Source organism: Xenopus laevis, chromosome 5S (assembly GCF_017654675.1).
Source record: "Xenopus laevis strain J_2021 chromosome 5S, Xenopus_laevis_v10.1, whole genome shotgun sequence".
Taxonomy (NCBI): domain Eukaryota; kingdom Metazoa; phylum Chordata; class Amphibia; order Anura; family Pipidae; genus Xenopus; species Xenopus laevis.
Window position 1 is genome coordinate 113,425,372 of NC_054380.1, and position 25,104 is coordinate 113,450,475.

Sequence of the window (25,104 nt, forward strand, 5' to 3'; positions counted from 1 at the left end):
AATCTCTCTATGTTTGCAGGGCCAAGCAGGCAGCTCCCCTTTGTTTTCCTGGCAAATTGGTCTTTTTAGTTGATGGTCAATTCGTACGATCGTTCTGAGAAAATCGTGGTCTCACGATGAGGATCTGATCTTTTGAAAATCTCAACATCTATGGCCAGTTTAAGTTAGGAGACTGTGAATGATCCAAAGCTGCATATTTGTTTTTGGTAAAAAAGATTGAAAGATTAAACCTCTAGGATTTTCTGTTCATTTGTAGGGGAAATTAGATTCAGGCATTTCATTCAATGGGGTGATAATAATTTGTGATTGTGAGAAGCCCTGAATTAAAGAACAGAAATCTAGCTTGTCACTATGCAAGTCTGGTCTAAATGTAAGGCAGGTTTGTGGGAAGTGTGTCATGGCTCAACCAAAGGAGATTAAAAAAAAACAAGTTTATTTGATGCTCACCAGGCTGGAAAAGGTCAAAATTCTATGTCTAATGTGTTTGCATTGAACTAGTCCAGATTGTGTACATATAAGCCATGCAGCACCATTGTTACCCTACTCAGGATCACACAAAGGGCAAGTCTTGTATTTAGGCTAACATCCTAAAGAAACTAAAGATCTCTCTTGCATTGGTCAGGGGCAGTGAATGTACAACAAATTCTGCAGACAACATTAAAGATCAAGAGAAAGTGGCTCATGCAGAAACATATCTAAACCAGTCACTTTACCAAAGAATGGTTAAAGCAGAAGAGAGGGAGCTGAAGTGGACAAATCAAGTGAGGAAACCCACCAACATCCCGAAGTTCTGTAAAGTGGAATGGGGTCCAAGCTTCTACCATACTTCTGCCACACAAACATTTGTAGTATGAATCATTTCCCTGAATAAATAATCAAGCATTGCTTGTTTGTTTTTTAGGTTACAGGTATATCTATACAGAAATTTTCAAAAGAGTTCAAAAAGTCACATTCATACACACATATAAATGTTATGAAAACGGAACCTCTGTTTGCTGTGACAGACTAATAAGGTAAATATAGTAATACATTATTATATGAAGGCCGTTGGTAATAAGGATATGTACTTATAAACAATTTGACATTATTTTCAGATTAAGATGAATTGTAAATAGAATCTCTGAATTCATTGCCTACTCTTACTTTACTTCAGATGCCATTTCAAAGTGGTACACAAGTAGTGAGGAAGAAGCAGTATGACCTCACTTTTAAATCATTAAGGACTCAAACAAATATTGCAAGGATGAATTCATATGAACAGCAGCCACTGACAAACAATTGTGATCCCAGACTGGCAAAAAGACATGGCAAGTGCCCACAGTCATGTGACTAGTGCTCTGATTCACTCGGCCGAATCCCTCTGCCCTGCCGAACCGAATCCTAATTTGCATATGCAAATTAGGGATGGGGAGGGAAATTGTGTGACTTTTTGTTACAAAACAAGGAAGTAAATAATGTTTTCTGCATATTTTGCATATGCAAATTAGAATTTGGTTCGGTATTCTGTTGAATCTTTGGATAAAATGGAGTCTATGGGAGAAGGTATTTCTGTAATTCAGAGCTTTCTGGATAACAGGTTTCTGGATAATGGACTCCATACCTGTACATAGAACAGGAAGCAATGTGTCAGGAAGGGGAAACAAATTAGTCTTCCTCATTGGTTCCTTGGTATGAAATGGGGAGACAGGATTTTGTGGATTCATTGTTTTTCATCTTTCCTAGGAATAAATTAAAAATACATTAATATACGCTTACAATCCAATTTGTGTTCCATCCCCTGCCTGGTTGCTAGGGAAAGCAAACCCTTAAAGGGATTGTTCACCTTTAAATTAACTTTTAGTATATCATAGAACAGCCAACTCTAAGCAACTTTTCAATTATTTTTTCATTATTTATTTTTTATAGTTTTATAATTATTTGCCTTTTTCTTCTGACTCTTTCCAACTTTCAAATGGGCGTCGCTGACCCCATTTAAAAAGCAAATGCTCTGTAAGGCCACAAATGTATTGTTATTGCTACTTTTTATTACTCCTCTTTCTATTCAGGCCTCTCCTATTCATATTCCAGTCTGTTATGTAATAAAACTTCTTAAATGGGTTAAAAGTTAATTTAATGTTTAGTATGTTATAGAATGGCCAATTGTAAGAATTTTTTCAATTGGTCTTCATTTTTTATTTGCCTCTTTGCCCTCTTCCAGCTGACCCCATCTAAAAAAAAACAAACGCTCTGTAAGGCTACATATTCATTGTAATTGCTACTTTTTATTACTCCTCTTTGTATACAGGCCTCTCCTATTAATATTCCAGACACTTATTTAAATCAGTGCATGGTTGCTGGGGTAATTTGGACCCTAGCAACCAAATTGCTGAAATACTCAAATTTAATTTAAAGGTGAACAACCCCTTTAAAAAAGTTGTTACATTTGCTCCAAAAGTTTACGCCAGCTTCAAAAGGTTTGCAATGCGCAATTAAGATTCTCAATGTAATGAAAGCCTGATGAAGAATATTACATTGGAACATGCAAATTTTTATTTGCAAATTTGTTTTCTTTGCAAATGTTATTAAATTTCCCCCATAACATGTCACAGGTCCCCTCTTTAGTGGAAGCAGACCCGGCCCTAGCTATGGCTGCTGCATTACACCATTGATCCTCCCCATTCCATGTACACCTACAGAGATGATTCACATTTTATATCTAACATTTCTTTTATTAAAGGTACAGTATAAACAGGAACATATCCTTTAATATTACTTCTTCTTTCGTTTTATTCCTTTTGCGGGATTGAGTTCTACTTCCACTGGATAGTGATCACTCACTGCAACAACCTGAAAATGTAATACATTGTATTAAAAGAGAAGAAAGGCTAACATTAAGTAAGCTTTATCAGAAAGGTCTCTATGAATACACCAGTAAACCCTCAAAGTAATGCTGCTCCGAGTTCTCCATCAAAAGAAGCACAGCATTTCTTTCCTTCTATTGTGTACACATCGGCTTCTGTATTAGAATCCCTTCTTTTGAACCTCCAGGGCTAGGACTTGAGCATGCTCAGTTTGCTCCTGTCTCCCCCTCCCTTTTCCCCTCTCCCTCCTCCCCTCCCTGCTGTAATCTGAGCCCAGAGCTATGAGTGAGCATGAAGAGACTCAGGCAGGAAGTGATGTCACACCAAGCTCAAATGGCGGCTGCTATCCTAAATAAACAGACCGTGTCTACAGCTGTTTACTCAGGTATGGCAAAGCATTCTTCAGAATAAATATAGTGTTATAGCTTGCACTATTGTGGCTAATCTATTGCCAATAAACTGCTTCAATAGCTTTCCTTCTCCTTTAAGTATAGATAGTATACCGTGGAGACCACAAGGCCTTGTTTTAAGGTATTGCCCACTTTTATATGTGATAATACTGTTTACACAAAGTTTTATTTTGTGTTATATTAGAGGTTCTGATTTCATGTATTTATACCGCTATGGGATCCGTTATCCAGCAAGCTCCAAATTACGGAAAGGACATCTCCCATAGACTCCATTTTAATCAAATAATCCAAATTTTAAAAACGGCTTTCCTTTTTCTCTGTAATAATAAAACAGTTGCTTGTGCTTGATCCAGACCAAGATATAATTAATCCTTATTGGAAGCAAAACCAGCCTATTGGGTTTATTTAAGGTTTACATGATTTTCTAGTAGACTTAAGCTTCGAAGATCCAAATTACATAAAGATCTATTATCCAGAAAACCCCAGGTCCCGAGCATTCTGGGTAACAGGTCCCATACCTGTACCTTGTATTTGATCCCAACTAAGTTATAATTAATCCTTATTGGAAGCAAAACCTATTGGGTTTATTTAATATGTAAATGATTTTCTAGTAGACTTAAGTTATGAAGATCCAAATTAAGGAAACATCCATTACCTGGAAAATCCCAGGCTTCAAGCATTCTGGTAAACGGGTCCCATACCTGTTCTAAGCATTATGAATCTGTTAAAATGCCTTCTTTTTACTCCCATTGTTAAACAGACACTCCAGGCAGTAGTAAAGTAGATCCATCAAAATAAAGAGTATCTGATCTTGTTTTGTCCTACAGAACACAGACTTTGGCCCTAAGTATACAAATTAAATCCCTGCCATAAAGCAAATTAAGCTTCTGTTTGTCAAAAAGGAAATGAATTCATTTGATATGTACAATGAAACAGGTTCCTTTATTCAAGTTCAAAAAGTGCCTACAAGTTTAAAGCAGAAAAGTAAAATATGCTTCTAAAACAACACATCTTTACAGTATTTCACATTGGTATAAAGAGGAGGGAAAAAGCAGGGTGAGCAACATTCCCCCGTATAGAGCGTATCTAGTTCACCTTGTTTAAGTATAACGTCAAACCTTGTGCAAACAGAACATAAAAATACCCTGTAACAAAAGGCATTATCAGCAATGGGATCCACCTGTCACTTTCCACATGGGGTAGATTTTTGCTTGAAAACACTTGTCTAAGTCAGTGCAAGTGGGGCATATTAAAGGGGTGGTTCACCTTTGAGTTAACTTTAAGTATGTTATAGAATGGCTAATTCTAAGCAATTTTTCATTTGGACTTCATTATTCATTTGTCATTGTTTTTAATTATTTGCCTTCCTCTTCTGACAATTTCCAGCTTTCCCATCTAAAAAGCAAAAGCTATGTATGGCAACAAATGTATTGTTATTGCTACTGTTTCTTACTCATCTTTCTATTTAGGCCTCTCCTATTCATATTCCTGTCTCTAATTGAAATCAATGCATGGTTGCTAGGGTTATTTGGACCCTAGCGACAAGATTACTGCAAACCAGAGCGCTGCTTATAAAAAAGCTAACCAAAAACCACAAATAATAAAAAAAGAAAACCAATTGCAAATTATCTCAGAATATCACTCTCTACATCATACTAAAAGTTAATTTAAAGGTGAACAACACTTTTAACACTGTATTAGCCTGTTCTCTACCAGTAAAGAAATGTGAGATGTGACTTTTACTAGAGACAAAATCATACATCCTTATCAATAATTTTGTAGCTTTTTCTTAAAGAAATGGCAAATTCAATGTTCTAGAGAAAACTATAGCTACAAAATAAATGTAATTAGGGTTTAATCAACTTGTATGTGTGTGTGAATATGATAGGGAGCCTAATCAGTGTAAAATCTTTCACCAGGGGCCCACTAATTAATATTTAATTAGACCAAGGGCCCACTCTCCGTACTATTATTCTTCCTCTCCTCACTCCACCGCTATTCTCCTAGTCTCTTTCATTTAAATACTATAATCTATTATTCCACCTATTTAGTCACTTCCTTCTCATAGAAATAGGGAATGACCATGAAATAGGCCAAAAGTTTAGCAGCAGGAGGGCCCACTGACACCTGGGCCCACCGGCAGTTTTCCTGGTATCCTGGTGGGCCAGTCCGACACTGAGCATAATATATAACCCTATATGAAATCTGCTTGTTGCATAAGTTTATACCGACCTCCTCGTAGGACAATTTATATTCCTCTTGAAAGTTGAAGGGTTTGGCTGAGTTGGGAACAATGTGTTTCAGTATCGAACTGTGAACAACAATTCTGAAAATGGACAAAGATAAAACATTAACTTGTGATGTATTCAAGTTTTATGTCTTATATAAAACTATACTCAACTATACTCACAAACTCTATGGGGCATATTTATCAAAGGTCAAAATTGCGCATTCCTGAAAATTTTTGAGGGTAGTTTACAGTCAAAACATGATTTTTTCAGGTTTTTATTAAAAAAACAAAAAACAAACTCAAAATGTTTGAGTTTTATTATACCCCGAAGCTGAACATAGCTCAAATCCAAAAATACTCCAGCTTAATACTGTCAAGAGGTCCCTTGAACCATTTGAAGATGTTAATAGCTTTCATTATGTTTTTTCGATGGGTTTCGCCAGAAAACTTGATTAATTGAAGCGATTCAAGTTTTTTTTCCAGCGGAAAACATGATTAATTTGAGTATTTTACCCTGAATTCACTGTTTTTTACATTTGAATTGTTTTATAAATTCGAGTTTCACAAACTCACAAAGTTCACAAACTCGACATCAGTTAATAAATAACCCCCTAAAACTACGAATGTCATGACATTTATTAAAAAATCCAAATAAAAAAAGTACAAATGGAAAATTACGCTAAACTATGCACTAAAAAAACCTCTAAAAATTCTGAAAACCTGTAAAAGTCCAATTACTTCTATAGACTTCTATAGGGCCTTGACAACTTTTAACTGGCATAGTTTTGTATTAGTGTTTTTTGTGGTTTTTACTCTTAGGGGCAGATTTATCAAAATGTAAGTTTAGAGCTTAATAAATAAATAAAAACTCACCCATGTTCTATTCATTCCTAAGGGATTTTTAGAACCGTATTTATTCATCGGTAAACATTAGAACTCATCATACGGTTCTAATAATCTCATAGGAATGAATAGAACGTGGGTTGGTTTTTATTTACCTATCAAGCTCTAAATTCACATTTTGATAAATCTGTCCCTAAATAAATATCAAATTTAAAGTGTTGAAAACTACAAAATGCTGGAATGATAAAACCCTTCAAATTTCCGTGTGTACATTGTATTCCATAGTCACACAGAAATGCACGACCCAACTTGAACGGAATCAGTTGATTGCAATTTCTGTAAAAGGTCTGCACAGAATTTGTTATTCAGCGGCTTCTGTTTTGCTACTGAAACAAATAAGAGTTGCAATGTTTTCATACAGACACGCTAGACATACCGGTCATAAGAGAAGTCTGTTGTGTTGATGGCTGTTGTATCTGTATCATCGTCAATGAGCCAGTGTAAATCAGGATCTGTCCTCAACCGGATTGTCTTCATTTTTTTGTTTGAAACGTAGGATCCGTCTGCATTGAAGTCTCCAAGTAGTATTATATTCTTTGTATGGGAAAATGACAAAATTCTATAGTTTAGTGAACACAATGTAAATACAGTCTTGCTTAATTTCATCCACAAGTCCACATATGCCTTTGTGGTAATACAGCAAAACCTCAATTTTACTTCTCCTGATTTTAAGTTTTCACTCATTTTACACCATTTTTATAGTCCCACCATCAATATATAATGCATTTCCCTGATTTTTCATTTTCCTGGATTTTACATAATTTTTTTTTCTGGTCCCCTGAAAAATGTAAAATAAAGTTTGTACTGTATATCCCTTTAGTTGAACACACTATATCAAGTGTAGAACACATTTTATTAAAGGTCGAATTTTAGTGGTATTTTTTTAAAACTCTATTTTGCTAAAATCATGAATGCCATGAAAGTTATTAACTGAAAAATAAAGCTGAACAATGCACTAAAAACACGAATACCTGTAAAACCTCTAAAAATTCAAGCTTTTCAGACAATTCCTAGCAAAAAAAAAAATGTCGTTTTTTCCCTCTAATAATGTGTTTTCCCCTTTAAAACTCAACCAGAAAATTGAGGTTTAATAAATAGGCCCCTAAATATCTGGCCCTCCCACATAGGCAAGCAGCAACAGAATTTCACTGCAATACGTAGACTGCTTCTAAGTACAGAATTCATTCACGCGCCATACCTCGGTACCCCATTTCTCTTTAACATGCTCATAGACGTCATGCAACTCATCGATCTCCTGCACCGAGTCCTTTGGAGTGGTGTGTATCGGAATCAGAACAAAATCTTTCACAGCTAAATAGAAATTAAATTTTTGTTGAAAAGGGTCAGAATTAAAGATGGAGGCGGACAAAGCAATGCAGAAAAAGACAAAAAAAACCCCAATTTTTCAGTTATGTCCCTTGTGTGTTACATGTAGCAAGAAATGGCAAAACCAAAATACCGGTGGCATAATGTTTTCTGGAGACTGAACTTGTGCCATTCAATTTTTTATTTTTTCAAAGTACAAAGAAATGGATCATCAATGTGGCTGCAAATTTGTTAGGCACCCCCACAGTGATTATAATATCATTTTTCTACAGCTGCACCTCCATATTTTGTCCATGGATCCCTTGTGGCTGCTCTGGGTGGTCCTCATGCTCAGCAAAGTTGTTTTTGCTCTACTCCAAAGGCATCCACAAAAGATCTCTAGGACAAGCCGATTCACTAATGGGTGAATTGTAAAGAAGTTTTTGGTTCAGGCCCCAAGTGTTCAATTCCTTGTGGCTGCAGATTCAGGTGTCTGTGTTGCACCTTAAGGTACAAAATTCAGGAAAACAGTTGAATCAAACAGCTCCAGGCAGTATTTTTAAACTGCAATGTGTTTATTAGCAGTGTAGACACACAATTCAACTGTTTTCCTGAAAAGGTGAATTGTCATCACACCACTTCGCCAGGAGCAAAGTCATGCTGAACACTGGCGACTTTTCACTAGCGTTACTTCACCAGTACAAGAATTTTATAGCAAAGATATGATAGTATTTGTTTGTGCCTAGTGAAAAAATTCTCTAGTGATCTTTCGCTTAAGTCAATTTGCATACGGCAGGTAATTTAAAGTTGTATGGACATAATTTTTATAAATGTTGGTGCAAATACTTGAAGTTACCACTTTTTATTACAAATGTCCAGGGAACCTTAATAAAGACAGAGAGTTAATATAATTCCCTACACATGAGCCCACTGTAAAATGAATGTTCCATATGTTATGAAATGTCTGGAGAAAACCGGTTACCCAAAAAACTTTGTTAGGACTTTTGCAGGCAATCCCGCTTAAAAAAAGGAAAAGTCGCCAGCGTTTTTTGAACTCGGCTCACAGGATATGATGTACAGTAAGTGACAGAAGATTGAGGAAGATCTAGCTTCTTTTAAGCACTTTGCCTGGTCTGAGGTGACGAAGTCAAATCTGGCAAAAGAGGTAACGTTCAGTAAAATCCGCACTTTACTGAATTTGCGGAGTAACGACCATTCACCAGAGCGAAAAGTCGCCTGGCGATAGAGTGCGAACGAACGCTAGTGACGGTCTCTTTTGCTAACGAATTGACGCCTGCGCCGGTTAGTGAATTGCAGATTCCTCCGCGGATGTGATTTTTGGTGGAAATTCGCTAGCGTTGGCCACTTTGTCCTTTACTAAATCTGCCCCAATATGTGACACAACACCAAGATAGAACCCCATGCTGATCAGTGATTTGCAGATCAACAGGGGGTGCTGTATGCTTGGTAGGTCTAATTCACAACAGCCATAGTGAAGCAGATTACACCATACTGCTCAGTGGCATAACAAGATGTTACTGGGTCCCTCCGCTTGTTCAATTTAGGGCCCCAAAGCATTGGTAAGTTGATCTCTTCTAACAAGATATATTGATCATTAAAGGGATACTGTCATGGGAAAAACATTTTTTTTTTTTCAAAATGAATCAGTTAATAGTGCTGCTCCAGCAGAATTCTGTACTGAAATCCATTTCTCAAAAGAGCAAACAGATTTTTTTATATTCAATTTTGAAATCTGACATGGGGCTAGACATATTGTCAATTTCCCAGCTGCCCCATGTCATGTGACTTGTGCTCTGATAAACTTCAATCACTCTTTACTGCTGTAGTACTGCAAGTTGGAGTGATATCACCCCCTACCTTCCCTCCCCCCCAGCAGCCAAACAAAAGAACAATGAGAAGGTAACCAGATAGCAGCTCCCTAACACAAGATAACAGCTGCCTGGTAGATCTAAGAACAGCACTCAATAGTAAAAACCCATGTCCCACTGAGACACATTCAGTTACATTGAGAAGGAAAAACAGCAGCCTGCCAGAAAGCATTTCTCTCCTAAAGTGCAGGCACACTTCACATGACCAGGGGCAGCTGGGAAATTGACAAAATGTCTAGCCCCATGTCAGATTTCAAAAACGAATTTATAAAAAAATCTGTTTGCTCTTTTGAGAAATGGATTTCAGTGCAGAATTCTGCTGGAGTAGCAGAATTTTTTGAAAAAATGTTTTTTTCCCATGACAGTATCCCTTTAAGAAGGACCTTACTGGGCCCTCTACACTCTTGGGCTCCCCTGCAACTGCAGGATCTGCTTTCTTTGTAGTTACACCCCTAATACTGCTGGAGACTATTGCCCATAGGCAGATGATGATGGAATTGGCATTTTCTGAAGGACATTTCCCATACCAGCCTGTTTGGCTTCAAATCTGACAATGAAGGGTTCCCGGGCAAAGGAATCTTCGTCTCCATGCTGCATATCTTCATACTGGTACGTACCCTTCACCTTCACCTGCTCCTCCCTGGAGAACAAAAGGGACATTCAGCACTGAATTATGTGAGGTGGGACTAATGTAATAATTTCAATCACAAAACAAGAGGCCCATTTAATGTAGGGAGCCTGGGCTAAATGAAACGTAATGAGCAACATAGACATAAGCAAAATTTTAATTTGGTGCTCAATATGAGTTACTGTGTTATATCTTCTCTCCCACACCAAGCTTAAATTGATGATTAAAGTATACTCAGTTCAGTTATATGTTTGTCATCCATAGAGCAAAATGCGTTGGCGTCTTTTCTACACGCTGGGCCATATAAGGGGCAGATTTCAGAAGAATCAAATTGAAAATTCAAATTTACAATTTTTTTTTACGGTCAAAACTCTCAAATTCGAATTGTGAATTATCCAAACTCAAGTTTTAATTAGAATTTTGAGATTTATCATACTCTGGCCCTTGCCCTAAGAACTCAGATTCGAATATTCGCCACCAAAAACCTGCTGAGTTCAGGTATAAGTCAATCGGAGACGTCCAGGGACCAATTTGGACATTAGTAGCCTTCCTGACATTCAAGTTTTTTTTCTGAGCAAAAACCTGCATTGAATTTAATCGGATTCAATTCTAGTTTTCAAGTCGGTCCAATTCGTCTGAGTTTTAGATATTTGATTTTTATTATAAATAACTAGAATTTCGAATATTTTTAACAACTCACATGAATTCGAAATTCGACCTTTAATAAATGTGCCTCTAAGGGGAGTTTAGAGTTTAGTAAATAAAAATTCACCCAAGTTCTATTAATTTATGTGGGATTTTCAGAATTGTATTTATCAATAGGTGAAAGTCAGAACTCACCATTTGATAAATATGGGTAAAAATCCCATAGGAATGAATATAGTTTTAGTGAGTTTTTATTTACTAAGCTCTAAAGTCACATTTTGATCAATTTGACCCCAACAGAGAAAGAACCTCTGGCACTATATATATCTAACTGCTATTTATAGATGTAAAGCATTTTCAATTGTTGGTGGTGAAAGAACAGATGAGATTTAAAATTCATGGCAACCCCACTGTCTGTGAAAGGGGTTAACAGAGGTTATCATTCCTGACTGATACCAGCCTAGCAGCTGAAATATCTGCTGTATGCAGTGAATGGGAAATTACTATTATTGGGAATTGCGTTTGATTGCTATACTTCTCCTGCAGACCCAAGGCTTTCAATGAAGATACAGTTTAATTGCCTAAAATTAGTTTCCGGCCTTACAATGACAAGTCACATGATGCTCCTTCCATTATGGAACCTGTTTCTTACCGATAGACAAAGAGGTATTGTTCCTTATATTCTTTTCTCCCCAGAGGTGTGCTCAGAATGTAATTATAACGAGCTCTGTCGCTGCAGCTAAACAATGAAATGCATAATTACAACTAATTGATACATCAAGTCTATTTTATTGAACTGGAATTACAGTAATAATACAGTAATAATTAATTATCGGATGTCCGTGTTAGTGGGGGTGATAATTCCTGCTATGGTAACTTTTGATCCCATTACCATTATCATGGGAAGCTTGCAAAAGCAATTTAAAGGGTGGTTCACCTTTAAGTTAACTTTTATAGTTATAGAATGACCAATTCTAAGCAAATTTTCAATTGGTTTCCATTTTTTTTTAAATGGGGGTCACTGATCCCATCTAAACAACAAAAATGCTTTGTAAGGCTACAAAGGTATTGTTATTTCTATTTTTTTCTCACTCGTCTATCTATTCAGGTCTGCTCCTATTCATATTTCAGTGTCTTACTGAAATCAGTGCATGGTTGCTAGGGTAATTTGGACCCTAGCAACCAGAGTTTAAAAGCTGCAAACTGGAGAGCTGCTGAATAAAAAGCTAAATAATGCAAAACCCACAAATAATAGAAATTGAAAACCAGTTGCATATTTTAGAATATCACTGTCTACATTATACTCAAAGGTGATCAACCCCTTTAGGGTCAGGGCACACAGGCAGATTCGGGAAGATAAGTCGCCTGGCAACAAATCTCCTCTTCTCCGGAGCGACTAATCTCGTCAAGCTACCTTCCCGCCGGCTAGAATGTAAATTGCCGGCAAGATGGCACTCGGAGCGCTTTGTTTTCTGAAGTCGCTAAAATTTCCTCATGAGGCAACTTTGGGCAACTTTGGAAAACGAATTTCTCTGAGTACCATCCCACCGGCGATTTACATTTTAGCTGGCGGAAGGCAGTTCGGGGAGATTAGTTGCCCCGAAGAAGAGGAAATTTGTCACCGGGCGACTAATCTCCGTGAATCTGCCTGTGTGCTCTGACCCTTAACCTGTCAGGTTCCCATGACCTACTGCAATGAGGAAATTATCACAGTCTAATGAACTATACAACTATAATCACAAATTCAAAATTGCAACCTTTAAGGAGGACCCTGACATTATTTCTAAGGGGCAAACCACATTCCATTGTCAATACCTTTTCCCCACCCTGGTCCTGGGGGGGGTCAATGATCAGATCATTAGCTAAGGTTTTCAGATAGGGTTGCCACCCAGCCCGTATTTACCTGGTCTAGCCGGTAAAACACCTGCCAAGGCCCTCGCCGGTATTACAAATTTACCAGCAATGTAGAGGTTTTTTTTCGCCAATTACTCAATCAATTCGAGTATTTGAGTTTTCCCCCCAATTGCATTTATTCTAGTTTTTTTTCCATAAATAAGCAAACATTCGAGTTGTGAGTTTATCTGAGGTAGAAAACATCTCCATCACAAACTCGACCTTTGATAAATAACCCCCTTTGTATTAGAGTCTTTTCTGGTTTTTACACTTAATAAATCTTAACAGTTTAGAGTTTTAGAGACATTGTAAAAAAAAAACATGCGATTCTTGAAAAAAAAGGAATGTTAGTAAATATGGCCCTGAGTCTCCTAGAAATTATTTAAACATTAATTAAGCCCAATAGGATTGTTTTTCCTCTAATAAATATTACAGGTATGGGGCCAGAATGCTTGAGAACTGGGGTTTTCTGGATGACGGATCTTTCTGTAATTTGGATCTTCATACCTTAAGTCTAATAGAAAGTCAGTTAAACATTAAATAAAGCCAATAGGCTGGTTTTGCTTCCAATAAGGATTAATTATATCTTAGTTGGGATCAAGTACAAGGTACTGTTTTATTATTACAGAGAAAAAGGAAATTATTTTTACAAATGTGGATTATTTGGATAAAATGGGAGACAGCCTTAACATAATTTGGAGTTTCTGGATAAAATGTTTCCAGATAACTGATCCCATACTTGTAATTGTATTGTTTTTTGGGAAACTGTTTTATTAAAACAGAGAAAAGGGAAATTTGATTGATTTGATGGGAGATGGCCTTCCCCCATCTTTCTGGATAACAAATCCCATACCTGTACCAATTTTTACATGTTGGGTTATCTTTCCCTTTAAATTGTATCAACGTGTTGAAAGCACAAGTGTGTGCACACCCTGAACATTCTTTCTCAGAATATTTGTGTTTATACTATGCATTCCTGCACTGACCTGTTCAACTGCTCCACAAGCTTCTTGGCTGCTTTTTCCTTTGCATCGAATACTTCTAGAATCACAATGATGTCATAACGAGCCACAATCTGAAAAGAGATGTAAGTAGCCATACAGTAAGTACATCTTGTCCCTTCTCCTGCTTCCCACCCTCTATAATTAACGGGAAAAAATCCGTGCGAATTTGGTTTTTCAGAAAAAAATGGGATAAATTCGAAATTTGATAAATAACTCCCTTAGTATGATGTCGAGCGTGATAGTCTGAGATAATTTGCAATTGGTATTTTTTTTTATTATTTGTGTTTTTTGAGTTATTTAGCTTTTTCTTCAGCAGCTCTCTAGTTTGCAGTTTCAGCCATCTGGGTGCTGAGGTCCAAATTCCCCTAGCAACCCTGCACTGATTTGAATAAAGACTGGAATATGAATAGGAGAGGTCTAAACAGAAAGATGAGTAATAAAAAGTAACAATAACAATACATGTGAAGCCTTACAGAGCAATTGTTTTTTTTTTATATGGGGTCAGTGACCCCTATTTGAAAGCTTGAAAGAGAAGAAGTAGGCAATCACTTAAAAAACTATAAAAATAATTAATGAAGACCAATTGAAAAGTTGCTTAGAATTGGCCATTCTATAACATACTTAAATATAACTTAATGGTGAACCAATGCATGGGCGCATCGCCGGGAATTTGGCTCTTAGTTTGGCACTGACACCCCAGATGAGTTTTTCAATTTGCCTTATTGGTGCAGCGCCCCTGTTTATATTACAGCCAATATTCTCAATTTCTGTTTTTGGCTTATTACAGGAGACAGTAGCCAGGCAATGTTAAATCACAGGTTCTGTAACCCACCTTAGTGATAACAGCGGAGACCTTAGGGTCTGAGCATTTCTTCACTCCGAATCTCCTGGCGTTGAATGCAGCAATTTTCATTTTTGCACAAGTTCTCTGTGAAAAGGAGAATAAACATGTGAAACACATTTTGTTGCATTTGTGGTACATAACACAGTTCATCCGAATTCTTCCCCTTCCTGTTTGTAACCCTTCCTGTCTGTAAATGTGTCGCTGATCTACAGAGTAAAATTCTCACGGTGGGAAAGGGTAGTTTGTAATTACTTAGTGTCTGAAAATGCTCAGGTCTTTGTTGAACTTTAAGGACAAGTAAAGTCCCAATGTAAAGTCCAGACCTCTTCTGAGTTATTTACAATTTAGATTCATTTTTCTTTTTTTTACTTTCGTTTTTATTGTGTTAGCCGTTTCATACTCTTAGGGGGTTATTTATTAAAGTCTAAATGGTAAATACTCGAAAAAAATCAAGTTTTGTTACTATAAAATCCGAATCATTAGTGGGGAAAATAAACTAGAATTTTTCGAGATTTATTATACCCCGAGGATGCAAAAAGTCCAAATCCGAAAATACTCCATCTTTAACCTGTCAAGGTCCTATTTGCAATTTGAAGATATTATGGTATGCGTTGGGTTTCGTATGATAATCCAAACATTTCAGGCTTTTTCACTGATTTCACAAAAAATTCATACTTTTTTTGGGCGACAAACCCAAAATATTTGTTTTTTTCATGTGAAAAAGTTGTGTTTTTTCCTGATCTGATTTTTTCGTGGTTTCTTTAATGATAAATAAGGGTAAACCATGGATTCTAGTTTGGTCTGACTTTTTTCTTTTTTTTTTTTTAAACATGGGAAAAATTCAGATTTTGATAAATAACCCCCTTAATATTATTCATTTTTCAGAGGATGGATATTCTCTGGGGTACTAGACAATCTTCCCTCGCTCTTTTTTTGGGTGGCTCAGATTTAAAAATCTTGTGTATAAAAAAGTAGGGGGGCCATAATAAGTACATAATCATATGTTTTGTCACAGAGTTAGTTGTGCACACAACACTTAAAGGGACCATAGATGGAGAGACTAATGTCAGAAGAGAAATCCCCCACCAGTCATGACAAAAGATGGGTAACTATTCTTGCTCTGTGATTCCTCCTATGGGGGTGGGGTGAAGTATGTGGCCCAAGCAGGGGGCCCCAGTGAAGCGAGTTCCAAGTAGCCCATGTTGTAACAGATGCTTCCTTGTTTGGGCACCAGCCATAGGTAGGTTTAGGTCCTATGTGGGATTCAAAAAGGCCCCTGGGATCTCAAATACACACAGGCCCAAACAGCCCACTCTAGCCCACTAAATAATTACTGTCTATGACATCTTATAGCAGTCCCACTGGAGTTTGCAAGACTCCACAGATTCTCAGTCTGGGCCTGGGTTAGTTAGTGGATAACTTATAGTTCCTTCTGAGGAACATAAGTGGGGTAAGTACCCCACCTGAATTATCCACCAATTCAGGAATCCAATGGGGTAGAGGAGATTCCCTAGTCATTGGCATGAAACTTGCTCTGTAATGAACTGTTGCTGAATCATAGGTGTTCGTGCTGTAACTAACATACTGTATGGATATATTGCCAATTAACTTTCATAAAAATTACGGCACCTGAATTGCCCACACTGGACATTTTACTCATTCAACAAAATATGCAAGGGGACACCTCTGAGTAGCAAGTATAATGAATAGAATCTGTGGTGGAGTAAGCCATAAGTAGTTTTTCACAACCCAGGCTTCATTAAAAAATTGTAACAGCCAAGCAACAGTACAGCCAAGCAAGCAACATAACGCTGTCATGTCCATCAGGTTCAACCTTAAGTCTGCCTAACTGCTAGTTGATCCAGAGGAAGGCAAAAACCACAATTTGAAGCCTCTCCAATTTGCCTCAGAGGGGGACAAATTCCTTCCTGACTCCAAGATGGTAATTGGACCAGTCCCTGGATCTTCTTGTACTATGAGCTTTCTTCCATAACCCTGTATTCACTCACTTGCAAGTTATAATTAGGTTATTGTTAGACAACTGGAGCATGGTTTTATTGAAGCCTGTGGAAGATAGAGTCAGGGCCAATGAAACACCTGGGTCACAAACACTTGGAGATTAAGTCAAAGTTGCTTAATCAGAGTAGGAGGTTTTTATATCCACATTCTACTGTATATCAGCATGATAGTGTTCTAATGCTCATAGCACTTACTACCGTATATACTCGAGTATAAGCCAAGTTTTTCAGCCCCCAAAATATGCTGAAAACTTTACCTCGGCTTATACTCTGTTCAAGCGCAAAAACGGTCCCCGGCACCTAAGAATAGTTGCCGGGGCCTAAGAATAGTCGCCGGCGCCTAAGAATAGTCTCCAAGAATATTCCCCGGCGTCCAAGAATGGTCGCCGGCATCCAAAAACGAGACGCCAGCACCTCCTATGGGAGCAGAAACACTCAATTTTTTGACTGAAACTTACCAGAAGCTGCTGCATTTCTCACCCTAGGCTTATACTCGAGTCAATAAGCTTTCCCAGTTTTTGGAGCTAAAATTAGGTACCTCGGCTTATACTTGGGACGGCTTATACTCGAGTATATACGGTATATCTTTAATATCATCAAATCCGCATAATCAACTTTATTATTTGATTGGTCACTTGTTTTACACAATCCGGATATCGATGACTGGTCATTTAATTACTCGATGTATCACTTGTTACCAGGTCATTTCATTTCAACCTGTTTATTTTCCTGTTTTTTCTTTACTCACGGTGCCCATTGGCCACCTCCAAATCATTGCTGAAATTTCCCTTGTATGAAATGAATCATGTCCTGCCCATACCTGCTGCATAATTATTTACTTACAGAAATCATATATGTTTGATGAACTGTTAAGTCATGTTCTTATAATACAGAAACTGCCTTGTAAGCGACTTAGCTAAAGAACAAGGGCAGCAGCACAGGCCCACTATCAAATTTTGATTGGAGACTGTCCCGGCAGGTATTGCAAACTTATGTAAATTATTTTATTTATGTAAAAACATAACTTTCATAGAAACGTACACAATTTATGTATAATACAATGTCAACTGAGGGAGTGTGACAGGGCAGGCAGGTGTGTAACACCCCTTCCTCTATAGTTACACCCCTACTTTCCATTTCAATTATTTGTGAGTTTGTGTCATAGTAGCTGTGATTAAAAACACACACATGTATCAAGTTCAACTTTTTGTCCTAGCAAAACCTACCTATCTACTAGCTGATCTTTTGTGTAGCGCAAAGGTCCCCAACCTTTTTTTTACCCGTGAGCCACATTCAAATCTAAAAAAAGTTGGGAAGCAACACAAGCATGAAAAAAAGTCCATAGGGGTGCCAAATAAGTGCTGTGATTGGCTATACAGTAGCCCCTATATGGACTGGCAGACTACAGGAGTCTCTGTTTTATACAACCAAAACTTGCCTCCAAGCCAGGAATTCAAAAATAAGCACCTGCTTTGAGGCCACTGAGAGCAACATCCAAGGGGTTGGTGAGGAAAATGTTGCTCATGAGACACTGGTTGGGGATCACTGGTGTAACGTGTTCAAGGAGCAGGGGCCAAAAACGTTGTCCTACATAAGGCGCCCCAGACAAATAACTTGTATGGGGACCTGAGAAATATAGAGAGAGAAAGAGGAAAAGAAACAGATACCCAGTCTTACCTTATTCTTCAGTGTCTATGCTCAAATAGAAATCTAAATGAGGAACTTATTGTTTTTAATGGTTTCCAAACAATTTGGTGCATATTAGGATGAAAAAACATAGTCCCACACTTTCAGATCCTCTTTCTATACATGTTCTACGTATCACTGTTAATGACAAGGACAGTCACATGTATTTTTTAACATTCAAAGCATTTCTGTTCCTTTAAAAATATAAATCAGTGGCTCCTAATTTCAGGCATCATCTTAAAATCTAAATGTTACCTAAACCTACTTTATATAGTTCATGTATTGTATGCCATGGGCCTTAAAAAATCTATATATTTTTGAATAAGAAACTAATAGCAACACACTATATTTACAGGTAAATAATAAAATATTCTCTGTGGTTTGTAAGGAATGTAGTATTAAAGGAGAACTAAGGTTTAACTAAAGAAGACGTTGTACATTATGTTTTGTGCTTCTGCACCAGCCCAAGGCAACCACAGCCCTTTAGGAGTAAAGATCTGTGTCTCCAAAGATGCCCCAGTAGCTCCCCATCTTCTTTTCTGCTGATTCACTGCACATGCTCTGTGCTGCTGTCACTTACTGAGCTTAGGGATCCACTCACAATATACAGTACACATAGTATAGACATGTCACAATATACGGCTGATTGGTAATTAATACAGATAATTACTACATGGCAGCACAGAAACCAGTGCAATTAGCATCAGAATTTAATAATCAGCCCTGTAGCATCAGCTTATATTACAGGTCAATCTCATCTTTTGCTTGATAATTAGTGACAACCCCTAAGCTTAGCTTCTCAACAGCTGCTCAGAGCCCACTGAGCATGTGAGTGTCACAGACACTTTCCAAGATGGTGACCCCCTGTGACAAGTTTGAAATCTTAGATCATTGCTGCTATTGACAAGGCTAGTGCAATAAGTTCCATAAATAAAATATGGCATTTTTAGCCATATTCATTTTTAGGGTTTAGTTCTCCTTTAATGGAAATGGTGTAGCTGAAAGCCATTAGCCAGTGAGCAACTTTACTATTTCAAGTAAAAATAAGTAGATTAACCCTTCCAAGAAGCGTTTTATAGTTTCACTCTAAGAAAGAGGAACAATCTCCGTAACACAAGCAGCGTCTTGTTTTGCCTCTTTCCTAGAGCAGTTGTATAAGGTTACATAGCCTTAGGCTGAAATAGCTCTCTTCTTCTATTTCCAATAATCCTTCTTAAATAATGGGTGCAGGTAAACCCACAAACAAGAAATTCTTTTTCATGTTTAAATAAGTGTACTCTTGACCCACCAAGGAAAAATAAACTTGGGAGATTGCATATGAAAATTATTATAAATTAGCTTTTTATGGTTAAATGGAGAGGAATTTAGGTATATACAGTATATATATATATATATATATATATACTGTAGCAGGTGGGTGCTGTGGTATAATTATCTATAGTATATGTAACTATTGAGGTGGCCATAAATAATAAGATCTGCTCAGTCGCGTAACTAGACATTACTGGGCCCCACAGCAAAATATTTTTCAGGCCCCCAAAATGTCTAGAAGATAACCTGTTTTACCAATATTTAATGAAATTGTATATGAATTAGGGCCTCATGTGGCCCCTACACCTCCTGGGCAGCCGCAGGGTCTGCTTCCTCTATAATTACACCCCTGGATCTGCTTATTCAACAAGGTCAACTCCAACTATCGGATATTAATTGAAGCCTTGGGAGACCTGTCTGGAGAAACCTGTTGCCACTTGTCTGATTTTGACCTGAACAGTATGTTTTTTGGAAGGGCTGCCCAGGTCAAAACTGCCTGCTTGGTTTTCCAAATTAGGAAGACTGGGCAGGATACTAATAGAATGACACACAATCGACCACTTAATGATCACCAATCAGTGTCATAGCTCTGCCCCATGACATCATCCAGTCTGTCCTGCAACATCACCAACTCGTCCCATGATGTCACTGACCTGCCCCCCTGCCTGGACCATTTGGTAGTGAAAAGTGGCAACCCTAATTAAGACACTGATGCAGTCCTTACATAACAGAATATTCAATCCTGCTGAAAGATATCGGGTGGATTTTTAACCAGATATTAGTTGGGCAAGCCTTCTATGCACAGGCAACATACATCCCAACATCTTGTAAATAGAAAGAGGGACAAAAAGATTTGCCATGATGAGCGCATCATTTTTTTTTGACCAATTTTTTGTCTGTTTTATGTGTTATTACAGTTTTGCTAATGAAGGTGAATTGCCCTTCAAGCTTCAAGTCACAATTCCACAAGATACAAATGTAACTAAGTGCACCTGCAACATTTTGTGAGCTCTCTGCCAAAAGCCAAGTTTGTATTTTTTGTGGCTGTTCAGTGCAAGAGATCAGAAAGAAAGGTGGGACATTTCAGTAACAATCCGGGACTGGGGTTGAGCTGTCAACATCAGACTGGCCCATGAAAAACTGGGCAGTTGGGAGGTAAGAGGCAATAAGCTGCTGAATCAGTCTGGAGGGGCCTACCTGGCAACTGGTTTGACCCATGTATGGACAACTTAATAAATGTAGTCTCTTTGGAGTACTGGCAGACGTTGAATGTGGGTCAGTACCAGGCAGAGCAAAAAGGTGCAACTCCATGGAGGGTTGGTAGCACAGGTTCCTGATAATGCTGTGCTTTGTTTCTGCTATGTTTCTGTTTATGGACACGGATATTGTATATACTTGTGTACATGAATATATTATGCAGAAAATGTCACCCCTTAGGTATGATCGGCATATCGAAATGCAGAGAACAGGTGTAAAAGTCTTCTGCCTGAAGGCAATTGCTGATAATGCAGAGGAAATGGCTGGATGTTGCCCTCAGGTAAGGATTCATGGCATATTCACATTGTCAATCACAGGTATGGGACTTTTTATCCTGGGGTTTTCCGGGTAACGGATCTTTCTGCAATATGGATCTTCATATCTTACCCAATAGGCTGGTTTTGCTTCCAATAAGGACTAATTATATCTTAGCTGGGATCAAGTACAAGTTACTGTTTTATTAATACAGAGAAAAAGGAAATCATTTTTAACAATTTGAATTATTTGGATAAAATGGGGTCTATAGAAGAAAGCCTTTCTGTAATTCGGAGTTTTCTGGATAACGGGTTTCCGGATAACAAATCACATACCTGTACTGCCAGTTACATATCCCCCAGTCAGGAAAGTGGTGAATGAATGGACAGATTTATTTAATCATATTAAAGTTAGAAATTGTCAGTGCTGAACTTTTAGATTGTACATTTTGCTGGTGTTTTCTGTGTAATGTGCAATATATACATCCATTTATTGTGCAACACTGAGTAATATGTTGGTGCTTTATAATTATTAATAATAATAATAAATTATTTCCTGGTGCCAAGGCTGAGTCTCTATGGCAGTGATCCCCCTACTGGCTATGTGCTACAGTATATCTTTATACTTTGTTATGAGCTAAGGAAAACTCTGACGAAGAATTAAACCTCCATGGGTGATTCAGCTAATACTGTATGGCATCCAAAAATTCACTTCTGCATCTGCCAATGCACCTTGCACCTACTTATATGGTGTATTTAAGGATAACATTTTTAAAAATTGACAGATATCATCTATCTATCTATCTATCTATCTATCTATCTATCTATCTATCTATCTATCTATCTATCTATCTATCTATCATCTCTCTCTCTCTTAATCTATCTATCATCTACCTATCTCTTTTTCTCTCTCTCTCTGAATCTATCTATCTATCTCTCTATCTATTATCTCTCTCTTATCTCTCTCTATCTCTTTTCTCTCGTCATAATCATCACCTATTGATCTGCACACACACTAATTAATACACATACATGATTATACAAACACATAGACAAATAAATATATGTAGGGGGTGGGATACACCCTGGACAAGGTAATAAACTTGGTAATACCACATACTTTTTAACTAAAATCTAATGTTACAACTCCCATTGTAGACAGAGAAATGTATGTTCCTTTACTCTACTGGTTTATGTACCTGTCTCCCTAGCAGGGTTTTCTTATAGAATGAACTTACTTTTGTTGGCTGTTTGCCTCAATGAAGCTTCTTAGGGCCGTGTGGAAGGATAAATGAAGGTGAGGCTGCTGAGTGCCTATATCCAGACAATATTCAGACAAGCAGAACAGGTTTGTTTTGATATGATAATAAGAGGAAGACTGTAGAATGTTGTGTAACATGATCACTATCCATACTTATAGAGCTGCAGGTTAAAAGGAATTCCTGCTGTGAAGACATTGGTTTAGGCACATGTGTATTGTCTACAGATGCATTTCCCCCAGAGGAGAAACACCTATCAACGCCCTTGCTGTCTGCCATTGAAACTTATGTTACCCCTCGTGATTTCCATCCTTTGTTCTTCATAACAATTGTTTGATAAGGGGAATATATTTACTCATATTTTCACTCCTAGTTAAAGATGAACTTAGATCACAGTATTTTTTTTTTTTTTTAAACTTGTTTTTTATTGGAAATGTCAAGGTACAATCACAATAGAGTTTTATACATGGTTCCATGAAGCGGAGAGTATAGTAATTGTGATTTTAAACATATAGCATTTCAATAACATTTTAATAACAATATAAACATTCAGCTCAGTCATGGCTTATAGCTGTGGGGGGGTAAGATCTATGGGGATTAGTTCTGATAGGAGGTTAGTAGTCTGTTGGTTAGATGGCTTCTGGGAGGCGCGGTATCGGGTCTTGGTAGCTCTTGTTGTAATGTTGCTAGATATTGGGATGATTCCACGACCAAAGGATGATCCTTGAGAAGTTCCATGTCATACCATGACGTATGTCTAAAGGTATAGATTGTGAGGTATTTGATGTGTTGTGGGAGGTGTGCTATGTAGGTAGACCAGGTGTTAAAGAATTTTGATGTGTTGTGTTCCTTCCTGGTTATAGTTTCCAACCAGTCCATATGGAAAATATGGTGCAGCTTTTGTTTCACCAACGTCATTGGTGGGGGGTCGGTGTGTAGCCATTGTTGCAGTATCGTTTTCCTGGCAGCTGCTGCCAATCTGCCCATGAGATGTTTGTCAGTTTTCGTGATTTGTGGAAATGAATCAAGAGTACTGAACAGAGCCCATGCTATGTGTAATTGGAAGGGTTTCCCTAACATCTGTGCACCATATGAAGCGACTTCTTCCCAAAAAGATTGCATTAAAGGACAAGACCACATGGTATGGATTAAATTTGCTCCAGGAGCGTGGCATTTTAAACACACATCTGAGGAGAGGTTACCCATCTTAAATCTTCTGAGTGGGGTAAGATACGAGTTGTGGAGAATTTGCAATGACATTTCCTGAAACCTGCTTGCCGGAAGTAATGTCATAATTTTAGTGTGTTGTTTCAAGATGTCTGATTCTGTAGTATTAGGTATCTCCTTAATCCATTTAAAATTAAGTTTATCATCGTTATCTATGTCTAGAAGTGGGTTAATGGTTTGATAAATGTGTGAAGTTGTGAGTTTCTTATTTTCGTTCTTCCAGAGTTGGTTGAACAAGCTATTTTTGTCAGGATTCGCCAGGAGTTTTATTGTAGCATTTGCATAGTGAATGATCTGTAGACTTAAATACAAATGGGTGTGAGTAAACGGAAACTTTTCTATCAGTTTATCTAAAGAGAGCACGGAGTAGTTGTTGTCTAGTATATCGTGTATGCTACGGAGGCCGTTAATACTCCAGTTATGCAGTATGGGATTGCATATACCTGGTGGAAAGTTTTTATTATCAATCCAGGACAAGTAAGGAGAGGAATATTGTGATAGATTTTGGGTTTTCCTAACTGAGTGCCATGCGTTATATGTGTCTAGGAATAATGGATTATTTCTAATATGCGGTGGAATGTTCTGTATGGGCGTATGTAATAGATAGTTGAGAGAGAGGTTATCGGTACAATTTTGATCCAAAGAGAGTGTAATGTATAAATCTCTATTTAGAATCCAGTCTCCTGCATATCGAAGAAGGGCTGCTTCGTTGTAGGCCTTAAAGTTAGGGAAGTTGAGTCCACCTAGGGTTTTAGGTTGTTGTAGTTTATAAAGGCTAATGCGGGGGCGTTTTTTATTCCATATGAAAGTTCTCAATATTTGATTTAATCGTTTCAGATCGGTCGGTGTAATACAGTATGGCAGCATCTGTATTGGGTATAAAAGTTTGGGAAATAAAATCATTTTGACGAAGTGTATCCTGCCTAAAAAGGAAAGATGGATGTGTTTCCATTGCTGCGTTTCTTGTTGTATGGTATCAATTGTTTACCTAATGTTTAGGGAGTATAAATCTTTGTGATGTGAGGGAATTCGGATTCCTAAGTATTTAATACTTTGTTTAGTTTTTTTGAAAGGGAAATGTGGAAGCCAATCCGTGTTTTCTGTATGGTGTAGTTGGAGAGCTTCTGATTTGTCTAAATTGATTTTAAATCCTGCTATTTTGCCAAATCTATGAATGATCTGCAAAAGAGCAGGTAATTCCGTTTTTGGTTGATTGACAAAAAGCAGGATATCATCAGCAAAAGCCGTCACTTTAAGATTTGTTTGGCCAATTTGTATCCCCTGTAATTGCTGGCATTTCAATATATGTCGTAGCAACGGGTCGATTGCTATATTGAAGAAAAGAGGCGATAATGGACAACCTTGGCGTGTCCCTCGACTAATGACAAATCTGTCAGAATTAGCGTTATTAACTGTTATAAACGTGGTGGGTGAGTGGTACAGTGTTTTATATAAATTGAAGGTCTGAATGCCAAAACGTTGAAATTTAAGCAAGCGACGT

General features: G+C 37.6%; 1 protein-coding gene across 3 annotated transcripts; it reads right to left on the minus strand.

Annotated features, from left to right (window-relative positions):
- Nucleotides 1–1,530: 1,530 nt before the first annotated feature.
- Nucleotides 1,531–22,462, minus strand: LOC108718162 (deoxyribonuclease gamma). Of its 3 annotated transcripts, none has more exons than XM_018265831.2 (10): nt 22,356–22,462; nt 14,580–14,675; nt 13,730–13,818; nt 11,503–11,589; nt 10,105–10,217; nt 7,582–7,694; nt 6,760–6,917; nt 5,483–5,576; nt 2,753–2,826; nt 1,531–1,718 (listed from the first exon to the last, which is right to left on the minus strand). In XM_018265831.2, the coding sequence occupies exons 2-10, from the start codon at nt 14,658–14,660 to the stop codon at nt 1,700–1,702; spliced, it is 828 nt and encodes a 275-aa protein (XP_018121320.1). In that variant the 5' UTR covers nt 14,661–14,675; nt 22,356–22,462; the 3' UTR covers nt 1,531–1,699. The 3 variants fall into 3 exon arrangements, with proteins under 3 accessions (XP_018121320.1, XP_041420903.1, XP_041420904.1); XM_041564969.1 differs by lacking the exon at nt 22,356–22,462 and adding an exon at nt 18,287–18,305; XM_041564970.1 differs by lacking the exon at nt 1,531–1,718 and having other exon boundaries at nt 2,688–2,826.
- Nucleotides 22,463–25,104: the final 2,642 nt, after the last annotated feature.